At 50.1% G+C, this 13,559-nt stretch overlaps 1 protein-coding gene across 1 annotated transcript in view; it reads left to right on the top strand.

Moving 5' to 3' along the window:
* The window catches only part of PDGFRB (platelet derived growth factor receptor beta), a 234,991-nt gene that overhangs the window by 114,352 nt on the left and 107,080 nt on the right, over positions 1–13,559 (top strand). Inside the window, exon 2 of the mRNA XM_069654064.1 lies at positions 7,499–7,571. Coding sequence (XP_069510165.1) covers positions 7,532–7,571 — 40 coding nt within the window. The 5' untranslated portion in view covers positions 7,499–7,531. The remainder of the gene's footprint in view (positions 1–7,498; positions 7,572–13,559) is intronic.

A 13,559-nucleotide genomic window follows, 5' to 3' on the forward strand; every position in this document is an offset into this window, starting at 1 on the left:
CTGCGACAGGTACCTGATGGAGCTACACTACTGGCATGGGTAATTGTGCCCTGATGGGTAGAAGCATATCTCAGCAGCAGGCACTTAAACACCCCGATTGCGTTTTGTTATTTGAACTGTTCTTATTTAGTGGGTTTCTGACTGTTGATTAATTAATTACGTTGAACACACCTTCTTTATGTTCCTCCCTTTCATGGCAGGTGTGAACTCGATACATGTGCCAGGCCACCCTTTTATTTTAATAAGCAGCACTTCTTCTAAAGTTACTTTCAATTCTTCCTTGCGGGACACCTCTTATGTCTCGCCACTATAATTTAGCTTTTTGGCTTCTTAGCCTCCACCGCCCTCTCGCATTCATTGGCCCATGCAAAGCAGTGGGTAGAGGAGAAAGCCGACAAAGAGAGTGCAGAGGCTGGGAGATGAGAGTGCTGAGCCTGGGAGAAGAGAGAGCTGAGAATCAGCTGCTGACTCTGGTGTTGCTAGATCTGGAAAAGATCAGGGGCTAAGCTAATATCGGCGCTGTCGGGACTCAGGGCTGGCTAGCCTTTTGGTTGTAACCCCTGAGCTTCTATCCAGGGCTACAGTCAAAATACCGGGGCAATAGCCTCCTTATCCCCCCCTAGCAATGCCTCACCACTTCACAAACACCCCTTGGGTTCCACTCCGACACCGTGGAGCAAGCAAGAGTCCTCCCCGCCCTCCATTTATTTTTATTTATTTATTTTAATTTTTGTAAGGCGCCAACATGCCCGTGGGCCTCAGGGCACACATAGAACAAGAACAAGACGAGGACAAACAAGAAAAGTGGAAAAAGGAGAAATGGGTCAGGAAATTATTCCATGTACAGCCGCATTCCTCCGATGGAAACCTCTCCTGACGGGTAGGCGAGCACTGGATCCTGACAAGTCTAAGCATCTCTCCCATGAGCCCCTGTGAGTCAGGCAGTTCTCAACCTTACAGGGTCTCAGGCATAATAGCATAGCAGAGTGCATGAACAGCCGCTAGACAGAAGGGAGGCAATGAGGGTAGGCACAGGCCTACGACAAAGATGGACATTAGCAAAACTGAATATAGATGCGGGAAGGTTTTATATTGATCATAGCCTCTGATATTTCTCTGGGCAAGGCGAGAGGTTATGATTAATTCATAACCTTCTAGACATCAATCTTCAGTTGTGATAATGTCACCCTGTGTGGGACAGGTATGCACAGACGTGGCTCCCGAGCTTGCGGTGCCTAGAGACCCGACCTACATCTCACGGGTGATGCCCAATGAGGCTAAGACATGCCTAGGGTTGATTGGTATGTCAAGTGGAAGGGATGTGACTTTGGACTTCAGGTTGGGCAGCCCCTTTTGGGCGGAGGCAAGCCTGGATTGCATATGGTGTGTGATATGGTCTTTCCCCTTCTATAATGGCATGGTAGGGTGAAAAGAATGATGGCCTGTAGGATTCTCCAGAGCACCAGTGGTTGCGATCCATTCAAACCCTTCCAGACATCAGCCTTCAGTTTTGCTGTTAATGGGCACTAATCGGGGTACTTTCAAAACTAGATAGGCCTGTGCAGTCTTTATCTGCTATGACAAAACCATTCCACGTTTACGTTTCTTCCTGCTAGCACGGTGTCCTCACCAACCATTGACTCCTGCATTCTTGCCGAAGGATGAAAGGCTGAGTCACTCCTGATGATTTCTCCATTTAATACTGCAGCCATCTCAGTATGTTCTCACAGAACAGGAACAGCATGTGCCACAGCAGTGCAAGCTTCACTCACACAGAATCGGTGTAGCATGCGCCAGAGAGTGCAAGCTTCCCTCACATGGAACAGGTGTAACTTGTGCCACAGCAGTGCAAGCTTCCCTCACACAGAATAGGTGCAGAATGCGCCACAGCAGTGCAAGCTTCCCTCACATAGTGTTTCAGCGTGGGCCCCAGCAGCACAAGCTTCTATCACGTGGAACAGGTGCAGAATGGGACGCAGCAGGGAAAACCTCACTCTCACTGGAGAGGTAGAGCATGGGTAACAGCAGTGCAAGCTTCATTCCCACAGAACAGTTACAGCATGGGCCACAGTAGGGCAAGCTTCCCTCACATAGTGTTTCAGCATGGGCCACAACAAAGCAAGCTTTCTTCATATGAAACAGGCGTGACTTGTGCCGCAACAGGCTAGCTTCATTCTCACGGGACATATTTAGCATGGGCCCCAGCAGGGCAAGCTTCCATCACGTGGAACAGGTGCAAAATGGGACACAGCTGGGAAAACCTCACTCTCACTGGAGAGGTGGAACATGGGTCACAGCAGTGCAAGTTCCACTCCCACAGAACAGTTACAGCATGGGCCACAGCAGTGCAAGCTTCACTCCCACAGAACAGTTACAGCATGAGCCACAGCTGGGCAAGCTTCCCTCACATGGAACAAGATCAGCATGAGCCACAGCAGGTCACGCTTCACTCTCACAGAATGGGTAGAGCATGGACCACATCAGGGCAAGCAAGCCCCCTTCACACAGAGTGGGTGCAGCATGAACATATGTGTCACTAGAAAGCAGAGCATGTACATACAAAAGGTGAAAAGTTACTCAAGTGGCGAATGTAAAGCTGGAGACCACATCAGGCTAGTGTGCCAGGAGGAGGCAGGGAATGTGCATATGGGATAGGCCTGTAATAGTCCCACAAGGGTAAGCTAGGACTCAGGGCACGCCTGTCACAAGTAGGTATAAAATGACCAGGAAACCAGAAGGAGACCCCATGAACAAAACATATAACTTTTCATAGCTTTCAGACCTATCTTCAATAGCACATCAATTCAATGTTGGCACTCATGCCAGAAATCATACCAATGTGCCTAAAAGTGTAACTATTAGGGTGCAAGTTAGTGCAAATAGCTATTGATGTTTGAGGTGCTTCCTTCCTGGCTCCAGCAGAACCCCTGTGAGGACAGATCACACCTTGTGCATAATATACTCCCTATTTCTGGAAGGACAGCCCCTAAAAAAAGAGTAATACTGCACACCTGCTCCTACCCTTGTATCATTATTTTGTTCCAGCAAAAAGCTTTGCTAGGATCTTGGGCATAGAGCGGTACCTAGTAAGGGGCATGAGATACTGGCAATTCGAAGTTGCGCCGGCCCACCCATCCTATTGCCCCTACCCACCTCCTCCCTTCCCACCATGCTTCTCTTCAACCTTCCTCCGGCTACTGCACCAATTTAGGCCTGGAGGATGGAGCACTCTGTGGGAGGAGCTTGAGGCGTGTGGGAGGCACTGGGATGGACGTCCGTTAGAAAGGACCAGGAATGCTGGCCCTACCCAAATGCTGTGATGAATGACGGACACACACCGCCCTTTTCCCTGATGGACTGGCATGGGACCTATGAGCATCGGGCCAGTACTAGGAGCATGACTAGAGCACAAGGGTATAAGGACCTTTTCAGGCGGTTCTATGACTTCTAATGCAGTGAGATGGCGTGCATGTCTTTTTTGCCTGCCAGGCTATGCCATGTGTTGATGTATGTGGTTTCAGTTTGTCTGCCCATCGAGGTCTCTGACTGGTCCGAACCCACTCACATTTTGCATTCAAACCCAAAATGTGCATCCCAGCTAAGCCACACGCGCATGGCAATTGAACACCTCTCACAGCAGACATCAAATATCAGACCACTACCCCTCTACCGCCAACTCTCATACCACACCGCGAGCTAATACGCTAGGACCACAGGCACACAGGGCTCCCCCTGGGACACACATGCCTCTACGTTCTTGGCACTTAACACCTAGAACACAGCGCAGAACTCAGGGTACTTCCGGACTGCATGCATCAACACAACAGTGGAGCTCTCTTGCATGTTGCCCTCTGAAGCCCACAATATAACACATGTGACACGGAGATCACTGTACTGAGAACTCCAGAGAGGACAGCAAGAAGTGGAACACGAAGGGGGCACACAGAGGGAGGGGACGCCAGAGGGGGGCGGATCCTGCAGGGTAGTTAGGCTTTGCCACCTTCCACGACATCCGCGAGTGCTTTGCCAGAGCTGTTTCTGCATTTCGCATCTGCAGGGGCGCCATTGTGACTTGCCACTTCCTGCATCTGATAGGTTAGTGCGGGCCTCTTGCATCGGGGTGGTAGGCCCGGCCATTGCTTCTCAGTGGGGAAACTTCCATGATTCCGTGGACGGTGGGGTAGCAGGCCGCCCAGCCCCCCCCCCCCTCGCCCCCCTCCCCCAATGCACCTGCTATGGACAGGGGGGCCCCTGCTTTAGCAATCTCCGACGCTGTTGAATGGACGCACTGCGGGGCTTGTTTGGTTCCCAGGCCTTGATGCCGGCTTTCAGCGGCATGTTGAGGGCAGGGGAGGGCCGGGGAAAACAGCCCTCCCTATTTTGGCTTTTCTCTTTGTGACTCGCAAATATTTGGAATCTAGCAGAAAGGCTGAGTGTGGGCTGGCCGAGGGAGCACTGGTTTACAAGGCCACACTATGTGGGAATGGGACTGCGTTTGACCCATTGTGTCCTGCAGAACAACCTCCCCAGGAATGTGAACTGCACAAACCCACGGCTTCTGCGGAGCTGCAGTGCTCTAGCTAATGAGACGGCTATTTCTCACCAGCCTATGGCTCGCCCCTTCTGGGGAGGAAGGGAGGGAGGAAGGGAGGAAGGGAGGAAGGAAGGAAGGAAGGAAGGAAGGAAGGAAGGAAGGAAGGAAGGAAGGAAGGAAGGAAGGAAGGAAGGAAGGAAGGAAGGAAGGAAGGAAGGAAGGAAGGAAGGAAGGAAGGAAGGAAGGAAGGAAGGAAGGAAGGAAGGAAGGAAGGAAGGAAGGAAGGAAGGAAGGAAGGAAGGAAGGAAGGAAGGAAGGAAGGAAGGAAGGAAGGAAGGAAGGAAGGAAGGAAGGAAGGAAGGAAGGAAGGAAGGAAGGAAGGAAGGAAGGAAGGGAGGGAGGGAGGGAGGGAGGGAGGGAGGGAGGGAGGGAGGGAGGGAGGGAGGGAGGGAGGGAGGGAGGGAGGGAGGGAGGGAGGGAGGGAGGGAGGGGAGGAGGGGGAGGGAGGGGGGAGGGTAAAAAAGAAAAAAAAGATTGAATAAAAGAAAAAAAGAAGGTTGTAAGGAGAGCAGCCGGCTGAGTGCCAGAGTGTCTAGGAGTTCTTTGCTGCGGGGACCAGTATGCTATTCAGAACTCCTCTGGCCCTGCATACTTTGCCACTGTGGTCTGTGGCAGGCAGAGAACAGGAGTGCTGGAGAAGCACTCTAGCAAAGGGGGAGGAGGGGAGCTGGGTCTGCTGCCTGCTGGGCTGTACATCGTGCGCGCGACAAGCTGGCACGGATCGATGCATACAGGTATTACTCCCCATCCTCCCCAAGAAACCGTGACATCGGCATCGGGAAGCATTCCATAAGTGTACACTGAAAGGGGCACTATCATTCGCTCAAGAGCGCCCCTATCCGAATATTAGTGTATCGCAGCTCCAAGATGACATCGCTTCAGGGACATCTGGTAGAATACACTGTGTGCTGCCACGTGTGAGTCACAAGCAAAGCCCGCAGAGTGCTATAGCGCAGGTGGCATTATCTCGCCACCCTGCCTTCCACATGAGAAGTTGGTGGTTAACAGGGCCCCTGTCCCGAACCAGCTGTCACGCGCACTATTCGTTGTCTAATTTTAAGAAGCCTATGATTACCCGCAACTGCCATTTACAACCAAAACAATTGCAGATGTGTCTGCCCTGAACTGATTATTACCCACGGCGCGGGACACTTACACGTCAATACGGTCCACCATGCCATCCTGCTCAATCACCTCTGTGACAACCTGGGCATTACTGATCAGGCCCTGGCCTGGTGGGCCTTTCTCACCGACCGAGCCTCCCAGGTCCATCTGGGGTCTTTCCTCTCTTCTATGTCTCTCTCTACCTGTGGTGTTCCCCACGGGTCTAACCTTCTCCCTGGCTTTTCAACCACTACCTGGCACCTGTTACCCACTGCATTGCTACTATCTGCTCCCGCTTTCAGTGTTATGCGAATGACACCCAGGTCTCTTTAATGCTCCACTCTGCCACCTCAGCTCCTTCTCACATACCAGACTGTCTGGTAACAATACAGGAGTGGTGTGCCACCAATGATCTTTGCCTTAATGACAGTAAGACTGAGATCCTACTAATTGGGACACCTGCTGCCTCCTTTCGCATCTCTCTCTGGCCGCACACTCTGAGCTCTCTTCCTGCTCCTTCCGGTGAGGCTAAGAACCTTACTATCATCTTGGACTCCTCCCTCTTCTTCTCTCCTCACATCTCCAATGTCTCTAAGAAGTCAAACTATCAGCTGCACCTCCTCAGAGGTATTCTTCATTGTTCTCACTTCCCCCCAGAAGCTCACTGTCAACAGAGCTCTGCTCCTCTCTATGCTGGACTACTGCAACAGCCTCTTTTTAAATCTGCCTGCCTCTACTCTTCGACTTTACAACTTATCCAGAACAGGACTGCAAGACTTGTCCTTGGCCTCAAGCCCAGGGATTGAATCTCTCCAGCTATTAAATCTCTTCACTGGCTCCCTGTGGCTGCAAGGATCAAGTTCAAGACTCTTTGCCTCATCCACAAGGTTTTCTGGGGCCTGGGACCACACTATTTCCAACTTTCTCTTCCTAAACATCTTCCTTCTCGAGCTCACTGCTCATCCACCTCCATCTCTCTGAAGGTCAGACGCTTCTCCAAGCAGAGAGTGGGCGGCAGATCTCTCTCCTCACTGGGGCATCCCTCTGGAACAGCCTCCCTGCCTCTCTCAAACTTGGGCAGAACCACCTCTGGTTCCACAAGCAACTCAACACCTTCCTTTTTGCTTCTGCTTTCTCTCTTCCTCTTCCCCACTTGATGTCCCTGACGGCTCTGCGGGCTGGTCACCTGGCTACCTTCTGAACTCTGGCCCAGGCTCCTGCATGTCCAGTTGCCCACGCACTTCCTCCGGCTCCCCCAGCACTTAAGGGTCTGTACCTGCAACCCTACAGTCCCTTCTCTCTGCACTTATGAGCCACCCGCTGGCTGCACTTAACGAGTTACCTGCACTTCAACCTTCCCCTGCCCCCGGCACTTCTCCACTCCCTCTTACCTGCACTTGCGTGATCTGAATGATGCAAGGCCTAGTAAGATCATTGTTTTTTCCTCCTCTTGTTCCCCCTCCTTGTCTTGTCACGCCTAGAAACACTTGTGTACAGGTGCGTTATAAATGTCATATCATAAATGATGGTTTACAGTGAATTAAATTTAAGCTGAAATTCGAGAGACTCTAGGCCTATCTTGTTTTTCACGTAGCATTCTGTGACATGTAGTCTTGTATTTCACAGTTATCAACCAATGACTACAAGCTCTAGAATGCAATGTTAAAACCAGGACTAGGCTATTGTCTCCCTAACGGAATAGATAAGGTTGCCATGCAAGTAAGACTATCTAGCTGGTTGTTTCTGTTTTCTGTGCTGCAGTGAATCCATGTTCTTACCTTTGGTCTTTTCCTCCACTAGGGCCCACGTGGTATGTGATTGCATCTTCTGGCCATGGCCCTATCTTGGACAGCACTCATCTTCCTTCTTGCTGGTGAGTCTCGCGATTCTGAATGTCCCAACCCACTTCCAGACTCGTACTTCACTCCCCGGACCACCTAACCTAACTGTTCCTCTAAATCAAGGGTGCACAATGGATTTCCCTGGAGGGTCGACTGAACCACTCAAGTCCCATACAGTGGGCCGAACTATCCATGGCAATGACTGGGTGCTAGGGGCATCGGTGTGAGGATTGGAGTGAAAAAAGCATGGCTTTTAAGATGGACTTTTTATTTATCTCTTTTTTACTATAACACATTTTGCATAGCCTTTTAAAGCGATTCCCGCTTTGATTATTTGTATTACACGACGGAAATCATGTTTTAAAGAGAAGTAAGACTGCATGTTTCATGATGCAAAGACAGAAAATGGGCCGCAGAGGGTTCCCACACCTGACATGATAGACTTAGTGACTTATGACTTGGAGGGCCATACATCATGCCTTGAAGGGCCGCACTCGCCACACGGGCCGCATGTTGTGCACCCCTGCTCCAAATGTTCCTTTGTAGTCAGAATGTGTTAAAAAATGAGAAAGTTGAATTATGAAAGGGATATCTACAATGGACTCTTAAACATTTAGGGGGACCTTCGGGCATCCCAATGATTTTCGGCATTCAGAATGTTTGGTAGCCGAGTCCGAAACCCTAATGTGCACGGATTTGCACTGCAGTACATGTTGCAGAATAAGTCTGCGTGCATTATGCATTTCCATTAGCCATGTAATGTTTAGATTCCTCAATTGCTACATGGGGTTCAGTGCAATACATGTTGGCCAATGGGAATTGAGAATTCTGATTGGTTACTCTCAGAATTCCTAATGAGCCAATCGGTCCTTTCCCTTCCATCCCTATTTGCATATCACAGTGCTTTTTGGAGAATGTTTGGAGCAGTCACCTACTGGGGAGTGGAATAGGAGGAAATGAGGCGTCTGGAACCAGCTGACGGAGCCACCTCGCACTGCACCTCTTTCTAGCTTTATAGGTTCCATGTTGGCTGGCTTTGGGCGTGGGTGGCCTTTTCTCTGTGGGCAACTTTTGCATTTGGGCCACATCAATTAGTGCTGCAAGGTCTCTATAATCCAAGCGGACACATTTTGAACTCTGATATGGACTGTGAGGGTGGGGCAGCATATTTAAAACAACGATTTCCAGCGACACCAGAAGTGAGCATTTGAGCCCCTCCTGCAGCACAGCGCTTGCAGGAGGAGGCTGATGCTTGAATTCAACTTTTCCCTATGAAGCACTTGCTCCTTCTAAGATGGCCGCCCAGCTCCTGCATTGACCACTGAGATTGGAGTGAGCCGGCCTGTGATGACGCTCTACGAGCACTGAGGCATCTATGGCAGCCTCTGTGTGAATGGATTGGAGGAATCTTGAAGAAATACCAGCTTTGTATCAAGCCGGTAGGCTTGCCGGCGTCCCCCAGCAAAGGCCCCCTTAAAAGGACATTGCCTGTCTGGGCCCCATTAAAAGCCCTTGCCTGTCTGGTGCCTGTCTAGGACCCCTTAAAAGGCCCTTGCCTGTCTGGGCCTCCTTAAAAAGGCTGTTGCCTGTCTGGGACCCTTTAAAAGGCCCTTGCCTGTCTGGGCCCCCTTAAAAGGCCATTGCCTGACTGGTGCCTGTCTGGACCCCCTTAAAAGGCACTTGACTGTCTGGGCCCCCTTAAAAGGCCCTTGACTGTATGGGACCCCTTAAAAGGCCCTTGCCTGTCTGGGCCTATCAGGGTGCGGGAGGGAATCGAGGGTCCCTCCCGATTTCACTGACTTTATCTAATTCGCCACTCAAGAAGATGGCCACCCCAATCGTCTGTTCGCTGCACGTGATTCGGCTACTAGCATGCCTGCCATTTAACTTTCGGCAACAGGGCGCGATCCTCAATCGCACCTGACTTTAACTGATCCCTAAACCTCTGTCAGTAGCTGTTATAACACGCTACCCCAGCACTCCACCTTGCCTTATCGTTGCCCTATACTATCCGTCTGACTCGCACTTGATGTCACTGTAATCAAGCGCAGCGTGTGCGTCCTGTTGGCTACCCCTATCTGCCATCTCAGCCTCGTGAGGTACGTTGCCCCCTTACCCCACCCGTCCATAATGACCATCCTTGAACTACCAGCAAGCCTTGTGCTGCTCTCAATCTCTACCTACCTGTAACTTCTGTGTGTCTCAACATAACACATTACTACAACTATACCTGTATTCGGATGCGGCCCCCTGTACCAGGGGGCGCAGCTTTGCCTGATTTTGCACACTGCTGATTGCCTCTGTATTTCTGCTGCTGCCTCCCCCCCGCCGTACCATGAGGCGTGGCCTGCCAGACTATGCATTTACCTAATTGACCTATCATATCTAATGAAGCCCCTTATACCATGAGTCGTGCACATTGCTATGTACTTCTGTCGCTGCCCCCCCGTACCATGAGGCGTGGTGGTGCTTATTTGTTTTACAAGAACTGCCTGCATGTTGAAACCTGCATGCTTTGGGTTTATACCAGTGGTCTTCAAACTTTTTTTGCCGGGGCCCCCCTGAGCAAAATTTCACAGGTCGGGACCCCCCAGAAATGCCCGATGGAAAGTATATATTGCGTGCCGTCACCTGCTCCCATCACAGTCGCTGGGCTCCCTCATCCCACCCCTACCCAGTACCTGGTCTCTCCCCACCCCATCACACACCCTGGGCTCTCCCCACTCTGCTCCCACCACTATCCCATGGTTCCCGCCCATTGTGCTCCCACCATAGTCCTTGGGTTCCCCCCATCCCATTCCCAACACAGTCTGAAGGCCAGTGGCGGCTGGTGATTTTTTTAAGTGGAGGGGCATAACTATTTCCCCCAAAAATGCCATAGCGACCGAGCATAGTGAGGGAGCCCGAACCAATAAAGGGGGATTCGGGAGGGGTTTCCCCCTGTGAATTTTTTTAAAATAATGGGTTAAAATGTTGCATTGTAGAGCATACTTTTAACAAAAAATGGGTAAATAGCCAAACAGTTTGCAATTGGTGCTGGGGGGCACAGGGGGCAGGCATGACATTTTTTACTGGACATCTATGATATAGGTCCAGTAAAAAGATACCATCCCTGTCCCCTGAGCCCCACTGGGCCTAACACAATCAACATGATTATGTGTGTATGCAAGGCGCTGCACATTCATACAGCAATCACTCTTATCATTCACACGAGCATCCATCACCATACACTCACTCATAACATAAGCATACACACATCCATACACATGTTTAAATAAAAACAATGAACAAAAACGTACCTTCTGCATTGGTCTGCATGTGGGTGCTGAAACGCCCTGCTCCAGGCTGCTCTGTCCGTATGTGCGAGGAGGCGCAGGAGCTCCCCCTCGGACATACAGACATGCAGGGCCCCAGCCAGCATTTCCAATGAGCTATGCAATGCTGGCGAAGCAAAACGCCCCAGCACTTGCATGGCTCAGTGAGCATGTGCGGCTGGGGAACTAAGCTGAATAGTCAAAGGGAAACAGAGTTTCCCTTTGACAGTTCAGCCAGCCCAGGAGCACTCCATCAGCTGGAAAAATCAGCTGAGGGAGTGCTCACTGTTTCACTGGGCTGGCTCCTTAGCTCCTACATAATGGGTGAGGGGCCACTGGGTGGGCGCCCCCTCGCCATTATGGATGAGCCGCCAGGCTCGGACTGGCCTATAAGGCAATGCCTGTACCAAAAATGTAAATGCTAGTGTGGGCCAGTCAAAATGGGCCACCATTTTGGCCAATGTGGACCAGTTTGATGAGTCTTAACTATTCCGTTAGTAATTGTGACCATTGTTGCTGAATATATCATAATTTACTTACATTTTTACACAAAGCACCCCCTTGGGTACTATTGAAACAGTGGGCCTCATTACAACCCTGGCGGTAGCTGTGCCGGTAAAACTGGCATGGCTGCTACCGGAGTTGCACCCGGGTCCGGCACCCATGAATGGGCAATTACCGGGTTATGCCGAGTTAGGCGGACCTCATAATTGCCCATTTGCGGGTGCCGGTACCGGTAGATCCTAATTCCCATTTGAGCCCCATATGAGCTTGCAGGTGCCGCACGGCCTGCCAGGTCAGACCTGGTGGGCTGTCAGGCACCCGCGAGCACATCTCTTACTATGGCAGTACGGTAGCAACGGTGCCGGTAGCTTACCTGCACTGTTGTTACCGTACCGCCATAGTTGTAATGAGGCCTGGTCTGTGACTAAAGGAATGAATATCCACTTACAACTGCAGGCCACTTTTTTATTGTTGCCCGAGACAGTTTTATGCTTCAGCCTGACCATGTGAGCCACCCCTGCCCATTTCTTCCAATCTAAAAAAAAAGATTTTTTTAAAATATATATTTCATGCTGAGCTCTCAGGGCCCCCCAGGGATGCACCTGCGGACCCCTGCGGGGTCACGCCCCACAGTTTGAATACCGCTGGCTTCTACATTAAGAATGCTTCACTTTGCACTTACTGTAACTAGCGCCCTGATGCCTGAGGGTTTGGTGCACTGCTATAAATGTAAAAAATAAATAAGTACATGATGCTCTACGCACATAAAGGCATCATGATTGTTCGTCTGTGGTGAGCCATCCAGCTCCTTTTGTGTTGCACATCTTGCAAACCGAAATCTAAGGCAGCAGGTTAGGAAAAGGTCCAGGGCCTGATTTGCGAACATGCTTTTCAATGGGAAAACTGCATTCAAATTCGAGCCACAGTCTCCCCACTGAAAAGTGAACATTTTGCACATAGCAATTATGAATAGTACCACAATCGAAAAAAAAACCACACTGGTTAATTTTTATTGTTTTCAACAGCGCCTGCATGTCGCCTTTGACCACTTTGCAGTACTGCCGTCACCTAATGTCGGTAACATTCGTGTGAGGCCAATGTGGTTCCCTAGTAGTGATACTATCCTTAATAACACATTGCACAAGTGAATACATGAGTAAATGTATTCTGTGCAGACTCAGGGACGGCGTCATGGCCTTTCAAAGTTTTCAAATGAAAGGGGCTCCCAGCAACTGCCCACATAATGTCAGCCAGCAGTCTAATAAAATGGCAATATATTCCTTTATATAATGCTTAAGTTCTAGAGCTTACAGTCCGTGCTTTGCAGCACTCGCCTTATCTCGCCTGTCCATTACCCCATTCCATTGGGGAAAACAGAAGTGTTATCACCTCATTTGCTTTCAGCACTGGTTTCTCCACATCAGCCACTTGCTTACCTAAAAGGATTGATTGCTGTTCAGCTGGCATTCAGTGTTTCAGCTCCCTGCTGGCTCGCCTTATTGTGATAACTGGCGGCTATAAACCATATCTTCCATGGGTGCTTCCGACTGTTTTCCGCTCTAAGCAAAGGAGGTGGCCCAACCATCATGTTGAAATGGGACCCCACACATCTTCAGCCGGGGCTGTGTGTGGTGGGGAACATTCCCCCAGATTGAAGGATTATATGATGGCCCCATAATAGCTCGTTCCTCAGGCTGTTGAGTGGTGGCGAGCGCCGCTCAGGTCCTGTTTAGCTTATTAACTATAGAGCACCTCAATGGATAAGGTGGCTTTCACGTTTTTCTCCAGACTTGACTGTGTCCTTGGTGTTGTGTTTTAGTAGTGGACACTGAATTGAACCAAATAAAAACAAAAATAATAATAATTACTGTGATCCAAATGTGGAATTATTTTATGACTATTTATGGTTCCATGTGATAATATCCCCGCAATAATGTCACCATACAAGAATGGCGCTGTTTTTGGTGGCGATATTACCATATGGAATCTGCGGGGGACACCCATGCAACCCCCACATTTTGTAGGGAGCGGGGGACCCCACGCAACCCCTGCTCCCGGTTACCCCATATATTGTCCCGATAAATTATGTCGCCTATGCCGTTTCCCTGCGACTATATGTATGGCGACATTATTTATGGGGATAGTATTACCTGATACCCTATTTAAAGGGATAAAACGTTCAGCCCCTCTTTGGAAGTGTTT

The sequence above is a fragment of the Ambystoma mexicanum genome, chromosome 3q, assembly GCF_040938575.1.
Source record: "Ambystoma mexicanum isolate Mex_15411 chromosome 3q, UKY_AmexF1_1, whole genome shotgun sequence".
In the NCBI taxonomy this organism is placed as follows: Eukaryota; Metazoa; Chordata; class Amphibia; order Caudata; family Ambystomatidae; genus Ambystoma; species Ambystoma mexicanum.